The sequence below is a fragment of the Hemicordylus capensis genome, chromosome 1 (assembly GCF_027244095.1).
Source record: "Hemicordylus capensis ecotype Gifberg chromosome 1, rHemCap1.1.pri, whole genome shotgun sequence".
Taxonomy (NCBI): Eukaryota; Metazoa; Chordata; class Lepidosauria; order Squamata; family Cordylidae; genus Hemicordylus; species Hemicordylus capensis.
The window spans coordinates 372,880,986-372,904,810 of NC_069657.1; the positions used below are offsets into that span (position 1 = coordinate 372,880,986).

Here is a 23,825-nt window from a genome sequence, read left to right on the forward strand (position 1 = left end):
AACTCCTACCTCTCTGGTAGATTCCAGATGGTGTCACTTGGAGACTGTTGTTCTGCTAAGCAAGAACTTAAGTGTGGAGTTCCACAAGGCTCCATACTGTCTCCAATGCTCTTTAACATCTACATGAATCTGCTGGGAGTGATCATCGGGAGGTTTGGTGCAGGGTGTTATCAATATACTGATGACACCCAGATCTACTTCTCCAGGTCAACCTCATCAGCAAATGGCACATCTTCCATAAATGCCTGCCTGGAGGCATTCATAGTTCTCAGACTAAGACAGATTGGGCTAAAGGATGATACTAAATTGGCTCTACTACCCATTCTCTGCTTACACGTTCAGAGTAGTTTCTAGTTGATCCTATCACACATAGAGGTTCTACACACGATCAGTCTGTAGAGTGAGTTAATCCCATTCTCCCCACAGACGAGCAGGGAGCCATCTCTGGGCGGCTGGATCAGCCACCCACATGATTACCGGCTCCATCATGGAGCCAGTAGGGGCAGTGGGGATTGGGGGTTGCCTGGCAGCTGGAAGTCCCAGGATGCCCCACACAAGTGTGCGGGGCATCCCGTGGAGACCCCTGAGGCTGGGTGGGCTTGTTGGAGCCCCCCGGTTGGGGGTCTCCTCATGAGTTTCCACGGCACAGAGCCATGCCATGGCAATTCACGATCGCCAAAACGGAGTCGCAGAGCACTCGCTCCACTAACCTCATTTAAGGGGGTGGGGCTTACTGAGGTTTGCTGCTGGGAGCCGCATGGCTCCCATGGCAGCATACGACCACGGGAAAGTGGGCTCGGCTCCTTTAGCCCACTTTCCCGTCGTCATGATACTCACCTCATAGACTAAATAATTCCACTAGAGTTACATAAATCAACAGGAAGAACAACAATATTAACCTAGCTTGCTACTTCGCATGTATACTTAACCCATGATGCTGTTGAGGCAGCACACCACCCACACCTTTGCCAAATCATTTTTTTCATCTGGCACTAGATTTCATTTCCTCTCACAGAGTCCCCAGTGAAAGAAAAATGGCTACCAAAAGAAGATGTTGGGAGGTGGAGAACTGACTGACGAAGTCCTCCCTCCCACCCACCGGATTACATTTTAAATCGTCCCTCCTTTTGTAGGGACTCAGGAGCAACCTGATTCTGACACACATCACTTCTAGTATGCTCTTAAAACCCACTTCAAATGTTACACATCTCTTTACTACACAGTAAGTGTTCCCATGTAAGTGGGGGGAGAATGAAATGGGAATAAAGATACATGCAATAATTATATGTTTATCTCACAGCATGTACAAGCAACAGAATGCCACAGCTAGTTGTAGTTTCCCAGCAAATGTACATACCATGAAACAGACATATATACACAAATATATATCAATGTGTTGACTATTTATATACTGCTTTTCAATAAAAGTTCCCAAAGCGGTTTACATAAATAAAAAATAAATTTAATTATTTAATTAATTAATTAAAGTGGCTCCCTGCCCCCAAAGGGCTCAAAATCTAAAAAAGAAACATCAGATAGACACCAGCAACAGACACTGGAGGGATGCTGTGCTGGGGATGGATAAGGCCAGTTGCTCTCCCACTGCTAAATAAAGAGAACAACCACTTTATAAAGGTGCCTCTTTGCTCAGTTAGCAGAGGTGTATATAAATGAGGTTTGTGGAACCCTTCTCAGCCTTATTGATTTGGTTCCTTTGTCATATGTCATACCTAACATGTACTTTTTCTCCCTTCAAAACCACCTATTATCTTCTCTACAAAGTATTCCCCCATCACATTCATGGTAGCTCAGTCTTAAATGTGTGTGTGCTGGCATGCTTTTTTCCAAACCTCTTCCATATGCAACTATTTCCCCCTTTTACAACACTTCACATGAATTTCTCACATATACATATCCTTTCTGACATGTCAGTGTAAAACTAATCTCCTGATATAACTACCCTACTCCCACAAATTGATCAATGGACACCTGATCATTAAGAAGGGGACTGAAAAAAAATACTAATATTATAATATCCTTATACAAATCTATGGTGCAGCCACATTTGGAGTACTGAATGCTGCTCTGGTCATCTTAAGGAGGACATTGTAGAACTGGAAAAGGTACAGAAGAGGGCAACCAAGATGATCAGCACCTTCCTTATGAGGCAAGGCTACAGCATCTAGGGCTTTTTCATCTGGAAAAGAGGCAACTATGGGGCAACATGATAGAGGTGTATAAAATTATGCATGGAGTAAAGCAGGGGTGGGGAACCTTGGCCCTCCAGCTGTTTTTGAACTACAACTCCCATCATCCCCCTGGAGTAAAGAGTGGACACAGAGAAATTTTTCTCCCTCTCTCACAACACTAGAACCAGGAGTCATACCATGGAACTGAAGGCCAGGAAATTTAGAAATGACAAAAGGAAGTGCTTTTTCACATAGTGTGTAATAAATCTATGGAATTCTCTGCCACTGGGTGTGGTGATGGCCACTAGCTTGTGTGGCTTTAAAAAGGGACTTAGAAAAATTCATGGAGGACTGGTCTATCAATGGCTACTGGTCTGGTGGATATGGACCACCTCCAGCCTCAGAGGCAGTTGAAGTTAGGGATGCACATGAATCAATTTTTTTGATTTGATTTGTACTCAAACCGAATCACTCCTGATTTCACTTGTACTCAAATCCAAATTGATTCAGGGCAAAAAAGGGGGGTACCATGGGGGAAAGAGTGGGGTGGGTGGTAGTGCCAAAACAGTGGAAGGAAGCTACCACCCAAATTTCAAAGAAATTGGGCAAAAGAGTGATTTTTTTAAAAAATGAAGTTAGTGCATCTTAAAGCTTTTTCCCATAAGGAATAATGGGGATTTCAGCAACCTTATAACTCCACATGGGGGGCACCAGGTGGCCCAGAGCAGGTTGTGGTGGGTGGTAGTACCCAATGGGTGGAAGGAAGCTACCACCCAGATTTCAAAGAAATTGGGCAAACAGGTGATTTTAACAATTTTTTGTAGTAGGCATGTTTTTGGGGCAGATTTGGGGCAGAAGGGCTATGGGGCCAGAAGAATGGGCTGGGTGGTAGTGCCCCTATGGGTGCCTGCTACCACCCAGATTTCAAAGAAACTAGTGAAAGGGGTGATTTTTAAAAAATGTTTGAAGTTGGTGTGTCTTTAAGCTTTTTTCCCCATAGAGAATAATGGGGATTTCAGCAGCCCCATAATTCTAATGGGGGGGCACCAGGGTGACCCAGAACGGGTTGTGGTGTAGTGCACATAGGGTGCCAACCATCCCCAAAACCACAAGCCCATGGGGTACTGGGTTTTGTTTTTTTCAATGTCTGAAAGTGTTCTGACAGTAGATTCTCTGGCAGGAAATGAGAGTGGTTCTTTCTAAGTTCATTCATCATTTTGCACCAAAGAAGATTATGCATGAACAAAGATGAGCAGTGATAGTAGATGCTTAGAATCCTCTATCAGTTCTCATCTTTGTTCATGAGTTGCTGAATGGGTTGCTGAAATCCCCATTATTCCCTATGGGGGAAAGCTTAAAGACATGCCAACTTCAAAAAAAAAATCACCCCTTTGCCCAATTTTTTTGAAATTTGGGTGGTAGCTTCCACCCACTGGGTGCTACCACCCAAACCACTGTGGTTACAAAATGGAGGTCCAAATCCCTTAATTTTTTCGGTGATCTGTTTTGTACCCCAATCTGGGCAATTGAGTACAGGGCAGGCGCAGCCCATGAACGCGCCTCCGGGGGGGGGCGGCAGGCAGCTCTTTAAGTGTAAACGGAGACAGTGCTCCATGCCTCCCAGCAGCACCCGTGGTGGGGAATCGCCTCCGCCACTCACCTGGCTCCCACGGAGGCGAGCCGCTGTCAGCGGCCAGGTGAGTCACAGAGCTCCGGCTCCATTTACATGTAAAGATGCCGCCCGCCCCCCACCCCCACCCCCACCCCCAGAGGCGCGTTTACGGGCCGCACCTGGTACAGGGACAATTTGTTCTGTCTACAAATTGCCCAAATCAGCTAGATTGGGGTACAAATCATTTTGTACCCAAATCAGTTCCCACATCCAGGGGGCAATAGCAAGAGGGCATGCCCTCACCTCTTGCCTGCGGGCTTCTCAGAGGCACTTGCTGGGCTACTATTTGAAACAGGATGCTGGACTTGACAGGCCTTGGACCTGATACAGCAGGGCTGTTCTTACGTTACCTACACAACCTGAACACATACATATGCACACTGCCCAGTTGGGGAAAAGGTAACATGAAGATGAAAATGATCTGTAGATGCTGCAGTTATATTCCAAAGTGTGGGAAACCACCCAGGTACCCCATAGACAGGGAACATTGAGAAAACAACCAGCAATCACCCTGGTGAAGAAAATTCATAATCAACACATTCGCAGATAGTTAGAAAGATAGTTCTTTTAATCATTTTGTGCTTATTCTGGATAAATCTAAACTGATGATAAAAATCCTAGTTCTATCTTCATGATAATGGCTTAAAATCACTCATTGATGCCAAATAAGGATCCTGAACAATATGGGCCTTTTACCACATTGAGTGAGCAAACATTCATGAATTATTCTGTGTTAAGTGTACACATACACAATTTTGGCTACTGCCACTATCATTCAAACTTACCAGGAAAGAGGGGAAGGTGAGAGGTGTGTGTGTGTGTGTGTGTGTGTGTGTGTGTGTGTGTGTCCTATGGTCATCCCATTACTATCAAGCCTACATTCATTCCATTTGTGTACAGCAATTCCCTTGATCCCTTCTATTAGTAAATATTCTGGGTTGCACCTTTTTCATTTGCTAACTACCAAAACCTATGGTCGTAAAACTTCATATGACAGCATTTGATTTGGGCTGGGGGCTTTTTAAACATTTTTGTCACAGTGACAACTGCCCACTTCAAGTTCCATGCCACACAGCAGTTACAACTGTATTACCGATGTACACAAAGCTCCTGCAATAAAGCTGAAGAGTGGAATATATGGCAAGTAAGTGCAAAAAACAATTTGTTAGAGAAGATAAGAAGGGATTTTGCCATTTCAGATATGACTGCTGGGTGGTTTTTCCCCCCCCATATATCCTAACCATGATCAGATAGTTTCTGGTGCATTCTCTCTCAAATGCATTTTCTATCATGAAAAGTTTCAAAATCTCTACTTCTTAGGCAAGTCTAAGGAAGAGGGTGGTAGTGAAAAGATTGAATCCCTCACCACACCATTAATGAGCAAACTGGGCATGCAAAACTTCCACAAAATCTTAAATTCCACATGAAGTCAGATTTTATGCAGAATACTTGCCTTGATCCCCCCAAACAGTTTATCTTCTGACTAAGCAGGTCCAAGTGCAATTGCATGATCTGTGGCAGAGTATCCTGTTTAAAGCATCCCCTACCGGTGCCTGGCTTGCCTTGTGAGCTGAAAGTCTCCAAGGGGAAGGAAGATTCCACAACCTTTGCTAATGTACTATTCTGCTTACAGTGAGCAAGCTCCTTCCAGCTGAATCCAGATCTACAATACCTTCCTGCAATTTAAATCCATTGCCTCTTGCCCCAGTTTCACTGGATCTGATGAATAACTGTTTTTCCATCAGTGGATAGTACCGAACACAAACACGGGGGGGGGGGCAACCAGCTGCACTGCTTAACATCTAGAATGAGAGGTGCTTGAATGCCTCCCCCATCCCCATTCCCCGCCCCGTAGTGGAATACTCTTTGTAGCACACTGATACCAGCAAGACATCGCGCCACAACCACCACTCCGGCTTGGTGCATCCAACCTCCTCATCACCCTCTCACTTCCCCCGAAGGCAAAATCGGCCCAACAGCAAAGTGCTAAGCCACCTACTTGTGCTCAGGAAACACTCGGTAAACCGTCTAAAGCAGCTGGCCGAAGAAGATCCATCTTCCATGTCTGGCCCTAACAGGAGGGGAGCCGAGAAGGGGGGGAAAGTAAAGAAGGTGCTTCTTTGTTGTTGCTGCTGCTGCCGCTGCCTGAAAGCCCTGCTCCTGCCTCTGCTTCGGGGGCCGTCGCCACGGGCTGCTACTCCTCTTCCTCCTCGTGCTGCCAGCAGATTGTAGGACCACACACGAGAAAGAGCCGTGCAGAGAAGCGGATCGCCAGGAGGTGATCGCTCCTGCCGATGACGGCGTTGACCGACGGCGCCTTTGGAACTGGAAGCTGGGAACAGCAAGCCCTGGATGGAGGAAGGGAAGAAAAGTAGCCTCCTCCTGCCGCCGCCGCCGCCTGGATAGACAATCAAGGGAGCCGCTGCTGCTGCTGCCGCTGCCGCTCCAACATCTCTGGCAGATGCCCGGGTTGCTGCTCCTCCTTCCTTCCCGCGGGGACTTGGGAGGTTGAAGGGAGATGAGGAGCGGAGCAGAGGAGGCGGTGGCAAGAAGTTGAAGGGAGATGTAGAAGGGGAGGGAATGGAGGGACCCCGAGGAGCTGCTGCTGCGTTGGAGACGGCGTTGCGGGAGCCTGTCCCCGCCGCGCAGCGGCTGCCGCGGCTTGCTACGAGGGCACGGGAGGAGCTGTTGCAGGCAGCCCCGGTGCTTCCAGGGGACGGAATCCCGCCGCCGCTCCTGCTCTGGCCATGGGAGGGGAGCTGGCTGGGGACGGAGCCGGGGCCGGATTTCCCTCCTCCCGCAGCTGCTGCAGGCAGGGGGGCCTGGGGGCGGGCCAAGCGCGCTTTCTCGGGGTTGGCCATCAAGCTTCTCTCCCGCCCTTTCCGCGGGAGTTTGAGGCAGGACGTTTGCAAGAGTCACAGCAGGGCGGTGCGGAGAGGGGCGAGAGAGAGGAGAGGCAAAGGGATGGGCTCGGGCGAGGCTCCCTACCCTCGCCGCGCACGGGAAGGGCGGCCAGGGGTTACCTCCTCCTGTGAAGGATCCCACCAATCCCTTCCCAAGGAGCCGCTCAATTTCTTTCCTTTCCCCTCAGACCTTGGCGTCAAAAAGCCGCGCGCACCAGCCGCTGCCACCCTCCTCCTCGGTTGGTTCCTTCTCTAAATAGTTCTCTCCGTTAACGCGAAGCGCGGGGTGGCGGGGAGATCACTGCAGTGCTGCTTCCAATTTGCAGCCTCCGCCGCCAGAAAAACGCCCACTGGCGGAGCCTAGCGCTTTCCAAGCCTCCTCCCTGCTCGCTGCCCAGCCCTCTCTCCTCCCTCCCAGCCAAGGCGAGCAGCAAGGTTGGCACCTGTGACCTGAAGAAAGCTGGGGTGGCCGGCGGGAGAGAAACTGAGGGACAAGTGGGTGAACGAAGCGCTTCCCGTTACGGAGCCCTCCCTCCAAGAAAGAGGCACACTTGCTCACACAACAAGCTAGCAAGCCAGCGCCAGGATGGAAGGAAAGCCCGGCTCTGTCTCGACGCCTTGAAGGAGGCGCCGGCGTCACAAACACCAACTCTGTGTCACACTTGCAAGGCCTCCTTTCTGAGACGAGGAGGAGCCCCTGGGCTCGAGTTTGCCGAAAGCGCTCCTAGCTCAGAATGGCACTTTGGGGGCTACTCAGTACTGAGGCAAAGGCACTCAGCATGGGTCATAGTCCACGGCTGAGAACTGAGTAGAAGCATTCCGACGAAACTGGCACTCCAGTGCCCACTTTGGCAGTCACTCGCATTGGGCCAATGGGGCTTCCTTCCGAACCACATAGTGGCGGGCGAGAAGAACTCAGCCCGCAGATAGAGTCCAGACTACGTGGCCGCCGCCTACAAGGTTTGGAGTTGACGCGCGCGAGCCCCTTCAAGACGACTTCAGTTCGGCTCTCATCAACTTCGCTCCGATTTCCGCCCCTCCCCCAGGACACGTGCCCAGAAGCAGCTGGTTTGTTGCACGTGGGTGAACACCCCACAGAAGAAAGAGGAACAGTCATAATGCGCAGAACCAGAACACTCTGGTTATCCTGAAGGCTCCCCTGTCCCCCACGATCAAAAGTCCTTCATATCCGCCCGTCCCTCAGGCATCTAGGAGGTGCTGCCGGGCAGGGGGCTGGCAAGGCCAGCGAAGAGCTGAGCTGAGCAAGCAACCCTAGTTACCTACGTGGGCATCAAAGTGCCCTCGGCAAAGGCAGGTGTGCTGACCAAGGGGCGGGAGCCGCCACGCAGTTCGACCCAAGGTTCCTCCTAACTCCAGGTGGGCGCCAGGCGGGTTCACTAGCTGGCCCGGCAACAGGTTTTTTCGTTCTCGCCCCGAATTACGCCCATTTCAGCACCAACGAAAGAAGGAAAGGAGCCTCGCCCTCTCCTGCCCTTCCTCTTGCACTCAGCTCCACAGACGCCAGTGCCTTTAGCGAGACAGCGCCCACCAAAAGGCAGGGACGACGATCCACACAAACGCCTGGAGCCTTCGTACGGACAGCTCCTCTCCGATGCAAGGAACGACGTCACCTTTGGGGGCTGTTCTTTTGTTTGTTTGTTTGTTTTAATGGGGCATTAGGAAGAAACCAATCGCACAACCCTGCCAAGTTGATCAGGTCCGGAGAAATACGGGTCTCGTTTTCAAGCAGGGTCATTTCTCTATCCAATCCTCATCCTAAATGGTGCAAAAACCCTTCGCAGAAGAAAGCGACCTTCGTATTCGAGAAAACTTGATGTACCTACCCCACTCCTTTGCTAGGAATAGTTTCCCTAAGAAAATTTCTTTCCTCCCGATGATCATTTTGCTATCAAATCTGGAAAGAAACACAGCTTGGTTATTTGTTTCTCAAAAGGAAACTGCTCCGGGTTGTATTGTGAAGGTCCAGCTCTTTGAATTTCTGCTTTATAATTGTGATCTCTGGAAGGAAATGTAAAAGAAGCAGCAACTTTCCGTATCTGATTGGAAGATATTTCTCAAATTCCTGTATATCTATTACAGTATCTCAAAACACCCGATTTCAAGCTTGTTTAAGTTATCCCCTCGGAGGGATAGAAACAAAATCTATTACATTTGCTGTATGTTAGTGGAACACTTTTTGAAAACACTCTACGAGGTGTTTCCTTGTTAAATACACCTATTGGTGCTTGATTTTAAAATGTACAGGGACATGGACACTTAATTTAAAAAAAACCAATTGAAGTTTGCCATATCCTTTTAGATTTCTCTTTCTTATTTGTCAAGTGTGATAAAGAAAGGCAATCTAGAGTAGTCCTGCATGTTTTAAGAAGGAAAGAAATGTCCCCAAAATCATTAAACATTTTAAGTGCCTTTAACACAACATAAGGGAAGACAATTAAGTTTCATTTAACTACCACAAATTCAAGATTTAAAATTAAACACACAAAGGGAAATACAATAATATTTTCCATTACTTACATTTTTGGTATGGCCATACTGTTATTCTGTAGCAAACATAACAACATAACATAATATTGGTCATAATTTATGGACTTTAGGAAAGATCTTCAGATCCAATAATGACCTGTTGACTTTTATTACTGTAGTCCAATATATACTAAGAAAATTCACATTTGCCTTCTTGAAAGCAAGAAGTGTCCCTATTTTGTGCATGCTATATCAGTGTCCCTATTTTGTACATGCTATATATTCATCACATATAATTAATGCTATAATTAACATGAGCCTACATATTATGAAGTCCTAATAAATGCTAGTAAAAAGCACTATTTAACTGTTCATAAGTACTGACATTTGTAAAATATTACAGAAATTGTATATGATAAATATTTGCAAATGTTTATGAACAATGTTATTGTCTCTTGACACAGAACCACCCACATCAGTAACATCCAGTGTTTTATTTTCCTACCTTTATTTTTAGAAAGAGTATATGGATTGCTCAGATTAGTACCACAACTATTATGATCAATGTATACCCTGATTAAAATAGATTCTCCAGCTGCATATTCCAGGGATTCTAGAAAAACTGAATGAAGTCTAAAATTTAAATTAAATGTAAGATTTGCTGACTTTATTTATGTTACATTTTAAGCAACAGATATACAAATAATTTTTAGTAAGAAATAACATTTTACATATTTCAGTTTCCCCTTTAATTCTAAGATTAAAATAGTGACCTGTTACAATTTTTAAAAGTGAGACTATGCTTATTCTGTGTGAACACAAGCTTCCTATTAAATGGTTTTTCCAACTATTGGAATTCATCATTGTACAACACAGTTGGTACAATCAAAGCAGAATTCTGGCAGAAAAAAACAAGATGGGTAGAATATTTTGTATAGGCTATTATATATTTAGGAATACTGGGGCGGGGCAGGGAGATGAATGTGCAGAGTCTAATGTTTGCTTTATTACGACTTCCCAAAATTTTCTTTCAGACTGAAAAGTTTAAAAATGGAAACTTCCATATCTTAATAAGCTAAAATATTCATTTGAACACTTGAAGATATCGTAAATGACTTGTTTGTTACATAAAGGACTATACTTTGTAACTGCATTACAGCTTGATCCTATGCATGTTTATTTATAGGCATGTCCCACTGAATTCAGTAGCCCTAATACATGTCCTTCAGCTTGCAAACCTAGACTTTTAACAGAAGAGTTCCCTTTCAAATTGCTTAATTGTGTTAAAGTTTGGGCAATCCTAGATAGATTTTTTAAAACCAATAAGCAATGTAGGAATTGTGCTGGTACTTATGCTGATCAGTGCTGGTCTAAATGGCAGACACTGGGACTTGCATAACATGGGTAGTACACTTGAAAACAAGAACTATAAGTATGCCACTAGGTGGTACTTACTTATTCTTTCAAGTAAATTGTTATCATCAATCAAACGATGACGATGATGAAGAAGAAGAAGCCCATGAACTAGAGTGATTTCTTTGTTGCTTTTTGGTATCAGAGGGGAGGGATCCATCTAGAATTGCCATCTAGAAATTATAATTATTGCCATCTAGAAATTATAAAACAATTTTCCCTTTCAAAATGATACTTTTCTGTAAGAAGCTTAGGTCTGTAACCTAAGGCACATGTATTAGGAAGTGCTTGGTAAAGTGACTATCTGGACATTTTCATTTGTTTGTATCTATTTGAAAGACCTGATCCATTAACACAAACGGTGCATTCTTCAGAAGGATCTTCTGGCTTTCAATAAATAAAACAGGCATACCCCATACATGCTGCCAAAATACTAAGGTAATATTGGTTCTTCCTACTGAACAGCCAGACTGAAAAACTTGGAAGTGTTATAGACATTACCCTATCCCAGGATCTGCAAAGATCCTGTTGCCAATAAAATATTAAATTAATTAAGCATATTGACTTTTCTTATGTCTAAATCTGTGTCTGAAAATCTTTATTAAGTTTTATGTTGTCTATTATATGTAATTAAAGATATTGGCTGACATGAAGAACATTACCCAAAGTACTCCCATTAAAATTAAAAGGACAAATTAGACATTGCCCAACTTGTCCTTTTATTTTCAGTGGGACTACTATGAGTAATTTTCATCAAGCCAACTATTTAACCAGTAAGAAAATAAGTTTCTTTCTTATTATAAGTTTTTTTTAATAATAATTTCTTATTATGTTTCTTCCAACCCCTGCTAACTGGGCAAAGAAGCACCTTATTAATGTGGTGATTCTCTTTATTTAGCAGGGGGAGAGTAACTGGCCCTATCCACCCCCAGCACAGTACCTCCAGTGACTGTTGCTGGTGTCTATCTTATATTTCTTTTTAGATTGTGAGCCCTTTGGGGACAGGGATCCAGCATATTTATTTATTATTTTTCAATGTAAACCACTTTGGAAACTTGTTTGTTGAAAAGCGGTATATAAATATTTATTGTTGTTGTTAATGTAGTCTGCAGTCCTATACTTACCTGGGAGCACATTCTGTTGAAATCAATGGGTTGTTCCAAGTAAACATGCAGAGAATTGGGAGCTGGTGTTTTGTGTTGATTTTTAACTGTAAGTCATATCAAATATTCTTGTCTCAATGAAACTAATCTTCATTTGATTCAAATAATGTATTGGATACTTGAACCTTACAGCATAATTTATAGATTTCAAGTAATTTTTAAAATTTGTTCTCTTTTTCATTAAATATTCTGTACTTTCTATATTAGAAATATTTTTGTAATCTTCTACTCCTCTTAATGTACTGAAACATGCCTAAAATCATAAATTAGATTGAAGTCAAGAAATGATTACATAACATAATCATATTTCATAATAACTGAAGGCCATCTTACTGCCAATGTTTGAGAAGGCTGTCAAGCCTTCCATGAGGCCTTTAGTTTAACCCAGGGGTTCTGAACCTTGGCTCCCCCAAATGTTGTTGGACTACAGCTCCCACCTTTCCATTGTGGCTAGGAACAGTGGGAGTTGTAGTCTAACAACATCTGGGGAGTCAAGTTTGAGAACCCCTGGGTTAACCTTTTAACACAATTGTGGGTTTTAACTGCTGCTATTATTTTCACTCCTAATTATTTAGTGTTCTGCTGTAGTTCTGTTGGATAAGTTTTAAGATATGTTTTGGCTGTATTTTATTGTGACATTTCATTACCATTTTTGTAAGCCACCTTGGGAGGCCTTTGTGCTTAAAAGGGATATCAATGTGTGTGTGTGTGTGTGTGTGTGTGTGTGTGTGTGTGTGTGTGAGAGAGAGAGAGAGAGAGAGAGAGAGAGAGAGAGAGAGAGAGAGAGGCCATGTGATCAGTAATTATGTTGTGCAGTGTCACAAGTCACGTATGCTTACAACTTGCCCTCCATGCCTCTTCTAGCACCCATCATCATCCTAACTCAACAGAAAGGCAGTTTCATGGTCTCTCCAGTAAAAACTGGATGGATTGTCCCAAGCTCAGGGAGAAGGTTATCGGATGCTCCTCTATCATGAGCTTGCTTCTCGTCTGTTGGGGACTGTAGACTTAGAAGGTGCTAAAAATGCCTTTTATTGTCTCTGATCCCTTCCAGTTCTGTTTTTAAAGGACACCAGAGTAGGAGAATGAGAAGACAGACACTGTTCCGGCAGGTGAAGGGGGTCACATGGTACCCCAGGCAGGGAGACTTGCCCTTGCACTCTAGAGAAGTGGTGGCCAGTGAGGGAGGTGCAGTGAGCGGCAAGACACACTTTTAAAAACCTTTACTGGTGATACCGCTGGCACCTGGAAGCTGCGGGGAGCAGTGGTGCCCCACCCAGCATCCCATGCAGTGGCTGTCCCACCTACAGCACTCACTCTGCCTCTGTGCATGCACAGCAGCCATTTGTGTAGTCAACATGGTGTTGCCAACCTCATAAATGGCCACTGCATTGGCCCGCCTCAAAGGACTGGTCTGCCTGCGAATCCCAATCGGTAGACCAGCTCTCCCCAGAAAAATACTTTTTAAAAAGGTACCTCTCACCACTCCCCAGGCCACCCTCACCAGCCACCACTGCTCTAGGGGCTGAAAGATGTGAGAGTTCAGATTTCTTACTCTGGATCTGGGAATGTAACATAATGAGTTTTCTTGTAGAATATAGCAAAGCAATTACTGGTGATGATGGGGGTTGTAGTCCAATGACACCTGCAACCCAAGTTTGAAAACCCCTGCAATAAGCCCCAGATGTGTCATATGGCAATACAGGGACAGGGCAACTCCCCCAGACCATGAAAAAAATCCCAAACCCGAGAAGAATGCATTAATGCCCTGGAAAATGCAGGAAGAGTCTCCTGTTGGACAGGAGACCTTGTATAGCTCACAGAGCATGGATTATGAGACCTCATAGAGCTAGGAAAAGACTAGAGTCACAGCAGCATAAGCTATTAATATACTTGCAAACTTCAAGCTGTTTTACTAGTCTATAATATAAAGCTGCTTGGGCCTCACTTACTCACTCACTTGAAACTCCCAGCACAAAACCACAAAAGATAGAAACATGCCGTTTTTGCAGATAGGTTTGCCCAGACTAACAGAAAACTAAAAAACCCTGGGGAAATGGATTAATTTGCTGGGAAATGCAGAATCCCATTAGGAAAGCATGGGGAATACCTTCCCATTATACCTTCTGACAAACTCTGGCAGTTTTCTCAGGTACTTTTTCAAACAGAAAGTCCAGGCTTTCAACATGTTGGAGATTTAGTTCCAGTGCATCAACCTTTTTGCACCAGCTATCCTAATGACCATGAGGGGAACAGAGGGGAACAGAGGTAGCTAGGAAAAGAGCGGAATAGAGGTAGTTAGGAATAGAGGGGAATAGAGGTAACTAGTGAGGGTCTCCTTACCTGTCCCTGCTTGCCTCTACTCTATGACCCTTGCCTTGACTCTTCATGTACTTCCTATAGTGAGTCAGTCTTCTTCCTTTCCTCCTATAGAGAAGATGGAAACATCTCTCTCTTTCCCTACCTAACTATTCATTATGTAGCTAATAGATAAGATAGGTCTTTCCTATCTCAAATGTGCTTCACCAATAAGTCAATTTAGTTTAGACTCTACAGCGATCTCCATGCATGTTCCTTAAATAGCTGCAACAACTAAACTCTGCACTCTATAACTGGAGTAGTAGCTTCCTTGGATTTTGCTAAATAATTACAAACCCCAACACACCAAATTATGAAGCAGCAAACATGCTAGATTTTTTCAGTTCACTGCATCTCAATCCATGTCAGATTTCCAGGAAAATCACTGAAGAAATCAAAGAATACAAAAAAGCTTAAGTTCTGGAGACAGAAATATATATTTTTTAAAATCAAACAAACTCTTCTGCACCTCAGCTAGTAATGAGTGAGGAGAGTGTGAACGACCATTTTGTTGTACAGGAGGCATGCTTGCAAACTGCAAGCCCTTTTTATGAGTATGTATATGAGGCTATTCCCACAATCACTGGAAAGCAAGCTAAGGGAGCTTAGCCCACTTTCCAGGGATCGTGGGAACCACTGGGCTCGCAGGCCAGCCCGGTGCTCCCAAGGTGGCTAGCCAGCCAATTCCCCCTCCCCTTAAATGAGGTTAACGGAGCGAGCGCTCCATTAACCTCATTTGATTGCTTGTGTGTCACATGATTGCTTGTGTGCCACATGGCATGTGGCAACACACAAGTGGACCCCCCGACTGGGAGGCTGCAAGCAGTCTCCTGGGCGTAGGGGGTCTCTCCACTATGCCCCACACACTTGCACGGGGCCGCCTGGAACTTCCGAGGGGCACATAGCCCCCGATCCCCACAGCCCCCACTGGCTCCGTAACAGAGCCGGCATCCATGTGGGTGGTCGATCCGGATGCCCAGGGCTGCCTTTTGATTGTCTGTGGGGAGAGTGGGCTTAGTCTTAGACCCAGAAGAAGCTCTTCTCACTGGTCGTGAGAAGAGCTTATATATACATACATATACATATGCATATGCATATACATATACATACGTGTGTGTGTGTGTGTATATATATAGAGAGAGAGAGAGAGAGAAAGAGAGTGTGTATTGGGCAGACTAAATGCTTATATCTTTGCTTGATATATATAAAGTGTGTGTATGTGTGTGTTTGTGTATAATGTATGTGTGTGTAACCAACTATACATCTATATAGTTGTGTGCCCAACTATACATCTTCAAGATCAAGTAGTATGCACACACAGTTTATGGAACTATTCATTCTACTGAATATCCTGCAGAAAGGTGAAGAGTTTGTTATATAATCAGAGTAATGAATTAATCAGAGGAATGACTCAAGAAGAAGAAGAAAGGAACACCTTTACTGTTAATACAGGAAACAGAAAAACTAGAAGGTTTCCCTTTTAACTCGGTTATAGCAGAGTTTGGGTTATAAATGAAGCTACATCGCTAGGACTTGAAGCTGTAGCACATCCTTACATTCCAGATTCTTCTCAATGTTCAGAATATTTTTTACCACCGAGAGATTACTATGGAGCCCCATGCCAACAGCAAAGTTGCAGGGGCTGAAGCAGCCCCTACTTGACAGGATATAGCATAGGACCCATTTGAAGGTTTATGTGGCGGCAGCCTGTGTGGCAAAAAACAATTTTGGTCTACACGCATTGCATCTGCAGGTTCACATTCAACAAAGCTATTCTGGCTCGTGAGGAGTTTAATTTCTGCTCCTTCTGTTTTGGATCTGTCCCTGGAGACTTTGTTCTGCTGTAATGCTTGTAATGGGTTCTTTGCAGATAAAATTTCCTGTATTCAGGCTGACTTGGACTCCACTATTTCTGCAGATTCTATGAAGAGGGTGTCCAGCAATCCTTCCTGAAGTCTTAGATTGGATCTGTTTCAATCTGCGATTCCCGAGGAAGTGGACAGGATGCTTGGGGCGGTGTGGCCACTTGTTCTCTGGATCCTTGGCCAGCTTGGCTGCTTCTATCCAGCAGGGAACTTGTTTGAGGTGGCCTGGCTAATATCATAAATGCATCACTGAGCCAATGGTTAGACCACTTCTTAAGAAGCCTTCTCTTGATCCCTTCGCAACAGATAGCTACAGGCCAGTCTCCGATCTCCCAAGGTTGGGCAAGGTGATTGAGAGACTGGTGGCTGCAGGGGCATAACAAGGCTGGAGTGGGCCCAGAGACAAAATTTTAAAATGGGCCCCTTGCTGATACACACACACACACTTCACAATATATAGTCATGTGACTTGCCTCTGGGGGGGGCCTCGAGGCGTGGGAGCCCCCAGGCAGCCGCCTCCCCTTGCCTAATAGTAGTTACGCCCCTGGGTGGCTGACAAGCTCCAGGCAGTTTTCGGTGAAACTGATTTTCTATACCCATTTCAAACTGGCTTTAGAGCTGACTATAGGGTTGAGACAGCCTTGGTCGGCCTGATGGATGACCTTTACCAGAATCGACAGAGGGAGTGTGACTGCTGGTTCTTTTGAATCTCTCAGTGGTGGTCGATACCATTGACCATGGTATCCTTCTGGATCACCTGGGGAGCTGGGGATAGGGGGCACTGCTTTGCAGTGGTACCACTCCTATCTCTTGGGTAGATTCGAGATGGTGGAGCATGGTGAAAGTTGTTCCTCAAAACAGGAGCTGTTATATTGAGTCCATAAGGGCTCCATTCTGCCACCAATGCTTTTTAATACCTACACAAAAACACTGTGTGAGGTCGTCAGGAGACTTGATGCAGGGCATTATCAGTATGCTGACGAGACCCAAATCTATTTCTCCTTGTCATCATTATCATCAGGAAATGGCATTCATTCCCTAAATGTCTGCCTACAGATAGTGATGGACTGGATGAGGGATAACAAATTGAAACTGAATCCAAGCAAGACGGAGATGCTCATTGTAGGGGTTTAGAATTTGAGGGATGAGTTAGATATCCCTGTTCTCGTCAGGGTTACACTCCTCCAGAAGGAACAGGTACTCAGCTTGGGAGTACTCCAGGCCTCACCCTGGTATCTCAGGTGGAGGCTATGGCCAGGAGTGCTTTCCATCAGCTTCGGCTGATTCAACAGCTGTGTCTATTCCTTGAAGAGGACAACCTCAAAACAGTGGTGCATCAGCTGGTAACCTCCAGGCTTGACTATTGCAATGCACTTTATGTGGGGCTGCCTTTGTATGTAGTTCAGAAACTTCAGTTTGTTCAAAATGCAGCAGCCAGACTGGTCTCTGGGGTAACCCGGAGAGACCATATTATGCCTATACTTAAAAAGCTGCACTGGCTGCCAATACGTTTCTGGGCAAAATCCAAAGTGCTGATTATTATCTTTAAAGCCCTGAATGGCTTAGGTCTGGGTTACCTTAGAGAGTATTCTTCTGCATGATGCCTACCACACGTTAAGGTCATCTGAGGAGGTCCATCTCCAGTTACCACCAGTACATCTTAATTTCTGATTATTTTTAAATTGTTAAATTGTTTTTAAGTTTTTGTATATGTTTTAAACTGGTTTTATGTTATTGTAAACCACCCAGAGATGAAAGTTTGGGGCAGTATACAAATTTGATAAATAAATAATAAACTGAGAGGCAGGCCTTGTCTGTAGCTGCTCTTGGGCTGTGGAATGTGCTGCTGGCAGAAAACCATAGCTTGAGTTCATTGTTGTCATTTAAGAGAGCCCTTAGAACCTATCTGTTTGGCCTGGCCTTACAGGGTTTTTAAACTGTTTTAAATGTTTTAATTGTTAATGGTTTTTAAAAGTTTTTTAAATTGTTTTGTATTGATTCTTTTTTAAATGACTGATTCACAGGTTTTGGTTTTGTTACTGTGCACTGCCCTGAGCCGTTTGGATGTATATAAATGTAATAAATAAATAAATAATATGTTTTGCACTCATTTTGCCCATCTTTAGTACAGGGACTAGCATTAGGTAGCTCTACTATTGGTGTGTCTTGGACTTATCTTAAATACCTCTCCAGGCATTTGGACTTGCATCTCCCTCCTTTCCCTTTTAACTGATACTGCAAATCTGATTGGCTGGCTGAGTGGGAGCATGAATAATCAAGGTTGTTTTTCTTTCTCTACCATTAATTTCCCTCCAGTTTCTTTTTCTGCAAAGCAGCTGCTCTTGCTCCCCTCTTGTCCTGCAGAAAACCTCTCAAAAAATTCAGAGGGCTTGTTAAAACTCTTTTCTTTTCTTTTCTTTTCTTTTCTTTTCTTTTTGTATGAACTGCTATTTCACTTTACTGCCTCAAATAGAGTTGCCCTGCCACCCGAAATTCCAGGTTTCACCCGAATTTTAAGCATCTCACACAGATTGCTTAGCCCATTTAAGAAAGAAAGAAAGAAAGAAAGAAAGAAAGAAAGAAAGAAAGAAAAGCTAAGCTCTAGACCTTGTAGAAGCAGAGTTATGAAGCACAACATGCAGTCGCTATTCTGCTCAAAAATTATTTTCAAACCAGTTTACATAATATGCAAATTAGGCACCCAGATCTGGAAAGCCAGAATATGACAACCCTGTCCCCAAGCAACCATTTTGTTACTGATTCCTCCTCCCCCAGTTATTATTTCATGCAAGTAACTTCCAAACCTCTATCGGGGGGGGGGGAGAAAGAAAAAATAGCTGTTGGAAGCCTTAAGTCTGCTCATTTCTGTCTTAATAGCTCTAACAAGACAAAATAAATTTAAATAACTAAAGATGATAGGCAGTTATTGGCACAATCTAAATCTTGGCACAATCTAAACAAATATTGGCACAATCTAAACAAAATATATTGTGAACAAAAACATCCCAATTAAGAAAACACCACTGAATAAATCCAGTTAATTCTTCATAAGACTGTGACAATTTTCCTACTTTAGTTATGATTTTATTAGGCTTTTGGAGATCCTGTATGCAAAGGTACTAAAATTTACTATCCCTCCCTAACTTGCCCTACTCCAGATTTACAAATGTTCTCCTCTTTAATTAGCACTGCTCTTAAACATGCCCTGACATGAACTGGGTTTTATCTACAGCACCCATTCAACAAACTTCTCAAACTGTTAATTGTTATACATTTACCATCAAATTTACCATCGTAGCTTCTTCTAGCTTGTATTTACTTGGCCTCAAATTCATCACGTTACAATATTATCTCCTGATAGCACTGCACAAGGACTTTTGGCTAATGAAAGAAAATAGTGGCTGGCATCCAGACTAACAGTGTACATACATACCAAATTAACAATGAGGCAGTTCTCATGACCAACTGAGACTTGGATAAGGGAGCCCAGCCCAGTTTTGGCTGGTCATGTGCTGCAATGGGAGCTGTGTGGCTCCAGGTGGCAAGCCTGCTTAAATGTCCCCCCAAAATGTTTTTTTTTCTGATTGTGTCTGCCATTTTTCTGACTGTGTGTGTGCCACAGCTGCTTGCAGCTGCAGTGGACACACTTGGGGAGGGGGTACCCCAGGAACGCACTGTGCAATTGTGTGGTGCACTACTGGGGCTCCGGGAGAGCAAGCCACCACCTGGCAGCACTTCCCTTTGCCCGACCCCCGGAGCTGCTGGACAAGGAGAGCTGCCACTTGTCTGTGCCACTGATCCGCCCACACAGGGAACCCCATCAGATCATCTGCAGGGAAGGTAAGGTAAACCCTCCTTCCCCGCTGTTAACCCTGGCAGTTCTCCTCACTGATCATGATGAAACCTTCACTGTGTACACACAGTAGGAGAGGGCAGTTTTCACCAAGTTTCCCCTTCCATCTGCAGCCCTCTCTGACTTCCAAAAATATGTCCCTGAGGGTCTCACAATCATCAGGGACATATGTTCAGGAGGCACAAAGGGCTCTGCAAAAAAAAAAAAAAAATCACCTCTCCCCCAGTGCACACATGAAACATTAGGCATGTGCACCATTAATTTGGATGTCAGCCTTTAGGGGGGAAAATCATTCACCATGATGTCAGTATACCTTTAATATTAAATATCATAAGTATTTGATCTCCACCTCCACCACCATCTCTGGAAAAAGAGACTCATTCACTGAGTTCATATTCTTATCAAAAGCTGCAGTCTATGAAGGAAATCATTTATATTTGGAATCCATTACAGCTCTACAAAAAACTTAGGTTGGAATTGTCATAACAATGGTGGTAGTAGTAGTAGCAGTAGTAGTAGTAGTATAGACTACTTTTCTGCATTAGAATACCCAAAGCTGTATATATGAAAACAAAAGAAATACTTAACATATTAAGCAACCATATTCTGATCTCACATTAAAATCCGCTTGTTTCGTATTCCCCTCATGACAGCTATCATATGAACTGGTTGTGTCAATCCAGACTTGGTCATGACTCCCACTGGAATATGTTTTGTTTCAGTGCCTAATTAATGTTGCATTGCTTTTGACATTACCACTGTTGACACTACTTAACGATCTATTTGCATTGAAAGGGAAGGCAAAAAGAAGAGAGCCCAGCCCAGAGAGGAGCTCTGAATGATGGCCTGACAACTCTGTTTCATCGCTTATAATGAGGCTAATCACACACGCATGCAAAACCAGGCTAAGGAAGCCCAGCCCAGTTTTGCAATTGCACATGTGTGTGAGCCTCTGGGATTGGGCCAAATCCTGGTGGCAACATAGCGGCAAACCCGCCTGTGAAGCCATCCCTCAAACCAGGGTTAGAAGAGCGAGTGCTCTCCTAACCCTGTTTTGGTAATTCTGTGTCAGCCGTGGATGCTTGCAGGTGTGGCTGGCACTTGGGGGGGGCGATCCCAATAATGCACCACACACTTGTGAGGTGCATTATTGGAGCTCCAGGAGGTGGGGCGACACATGGCAGCGCTTCCCTGCACCCCGACTGCCAGAGCTACTGGCAGGATCCAGTGCTCATCTGGGCAGGCGATCCACCCACCCAGCCAAGAAGGGACAGCTGCCTGTCGGTGGGGAACGTGCGTGTAACCTGCTCTCCCCACAAATCACCCCGGAGCCCTTCTCACTGATCATGAGAAGAGCTCCATAGTCTGTTTCCATATTTTAAATGGGTAGCCACCTTGAGTGCCAAAGCAGGAAGATGACATACAGGCTAATAACTTTATAATAATAAATACATTTATTAAATAAATAATAACTTTATTAGCCTGCCTAATAAGATAGATAGGATAGATAGATAGATACTTAACATATTTCTATATGGACTGTACGATTATTATACTATACATTTTATAGGGATAGGGATATAGTGTGTGTGTGTGTGTGTGTGTGTGTGTGTGTGTGTGTGTGTGTGTGTAATTTGATTGCTACTACAGCATTTATTCCGAAAAACTGTAGTCACACTAGACAAGCAGCAGTGTGAGATTTCCTACAAAGACGTATCCTGGTTTAATTATTTTCAAGTGAAACATCTTAACCTGTCCGAGCCTTCCCAAGACAAAACAAAGACAGAAGGATTTAGCTAGAAGCATTCTTGTTGACCATAGTCTGGGCAGGCAGATTTTCTCCTTTTCTGTTTTTTTAAAGTGGGGGCGGGGGGAGAGCTCAAAGCAATGAAAGACAGCAGAATACTAGAAAATTCCTGCATTAGACATCCTGGAAACCTTGGAAAGAAAAGGGGGGGAATCATGAAATTAAAAATGTTGCATTTCTGGATTTTAGACACTTCTTCAGTCAGACAAATAAGTGAATAGGCACATGCAGGATTAATTGGTTCTTTGTTAGCCCAGCAAGAACAAATAGAAATACTGGGTGCTGGGGAAATGCAGTCCTTTGCAACTGGCATGCCGGCTGGAGGGGAAACAGCAGGAGCCCTCTGCACCAGAAGTGCAAGCTAAAAGAATGACTGGATTTCTCACTGTTTAATGATCTCTGTATTTTCTCTACAGTAACAAATACTCTGGACTTGCTCTTATTTAAAGATGTGTCATGGTATTTACCTTCCTTTGCTGAAATGTCCCCACAAACTGCTAGACATGTAGTCTCACATGAGCCCTGCAACACTGGTGAGCAATCTTAATCCCACTTGACTGTGAGCAAAGGCCATCAAGCTTTGGACTACCATTGTGACACTGCCTTTTCTGCTGTCTGTGGAAGTTGTTGATCTACTGTTGTATTCTATCTAGCAATATATACTGTTGTATTCTATAATACTGTTGTTGTATTCTATATAATACTGTTGTATTCTATCTAGCATAGTATTCTTATGTTTGTTTGTAATTAGAAGTGTGGGGGTGGAGTCAGGAAGAAAAAGGAGGGTGAGAAAGTTGAATTGTTTTCTGAATAAAGTCTTTGTTAAATCTATGTAAGATTGCTTTGTGTTTATGAGGAAAACAGTTACAAAAACTACCAATTATCATGTCACTTCTGTCTCAACACACAATGAAGCTATTCCCACAATGGGTAGAAAGTGAGCTAAGCTAAGGGAGTCTAGCCTGCTTTCTACCGATCATGGGAACTAGTGGGCTTGCAGGCAAGCCTGGTGGTTCCCAGGCGGCTAGCCCGCCTAATCCACCCTCCCCTTAAATGAGGTTAATGGAGCAAGCACTCTGTTAACCACATTTTATTGCTCATGTGCCACCGTGGCATGCAGTGATACATGAGTAGACCCCCGGCCTGCAGGCTGCAAGCAGCCTCCCGGGTTCAGAGGTCCCCCCAGAATGCCTGGCGCACTTGCATGGAGCATCCTGGGACTTCCGGGGGCCAGGCAGCCCCCAATCCCTGCAGCCCCTACCAAGCCGGTAGTTGTGTGGACGGCCAGTCCAGCTGCCCAGGGCTCTGGGCATGGTCATCTGCAGGGAGAGGGGGCTAAGTCCGCTCTCCTTGCAGACCTCATTGAAGCACTTCACAGTAATCGTGTGAAGCGCCTCAGGAAGTTGTGTGTCCATCCAAGGGACACGGCAAGAGAGGAGAGGGCAAGGGGGGAGAGCTGGTCTTGTAGTAGCAAGCATGACTTGTCCCCTTAGCTAAGCAGGGTCCACCCTGGTTGCATATGAAAGAGAGACTAGAAGTGTGAGCACTGGAAGATATTCCCCTTAGGGGATGGAGCTGCTCTGGGAAAAGCAGAAGGTTCCAAGTTCCCTCCCTGGCATCTCCAAGATAGGGCTGAAAGGGACTCCTGCCTGCAACCTTGGAGGAGCCACTGGCAGTCTGTGTAGAATAAACTGAGCTAGAAGGACCAATGGTTTGACTAAGTACATGGCAGCTTCCTATGTTCCTATGTTCCATCCTGTAAGTGAAACTAGCAGGTTCCAATTAACAACTTTCAGTTATATTGAAAACAGAAATTAAACAAACATGTTACAACAAAGGGGGGCTGAATATTTAGCAGTAGGAAGATGGTAATTGAAGGATAACCTGCTTGAATCAAGCAGTTTGGCTAAAATCAATGCAATGGAATGAGAATGGATGATGAGAAGAGACTATGGGGCTATTCTCACGATTAACAAAAATCGGGCTAGGAGAGACTAGCCCAATTTTTGTTAATTGTAAGAACCACCGGGCTTGGCTGCGAGCCCAGTGGTTCTAGAACGGGTAACCCGCTCGACAACCCCTGGTCAAAAACCAGGTTTGCAGAGCGAGCACTCC

The 23,825-nt window shown here is 44.5% G+C and overlaps 1 protein-coding gene across 9 annotated transcripts in view; it reads right to left on the reverse strand.

The window, feature by feature from the left end:
- PDE10A (phosphodiesterase 10A) overlaps positions 1-23,825 on the reverse strand; it is a 385,571-nt gene that overhangs the window by 176,577 nt on the left and 185,169 nt on the right. For 7 of the 9 annotated variants that reach the window (XR_008316105.1, XM_053295814.1, XM_053295790.1 and 4 more), the window contains exon 1: positions 5,861-7,033. The exons of 1 other annotated variant lie outside the window; for it this stretch is intronic. Coding sequence is in view for 7 of the 8 variants with exons in the window: in XM_053295814.1 (XP_053151789.1) it covers positions 5,861-6,722 (862 nt within the window). In the remaining variant the exon portion in view is untranslated. Of the gene's footprint in view, positions 1-5,860; positions 7,034-23,825 lie in introns of those variants that run through there. One more of the 9 variants, XM_053295845.1, reaches the window with a different exon arrangement.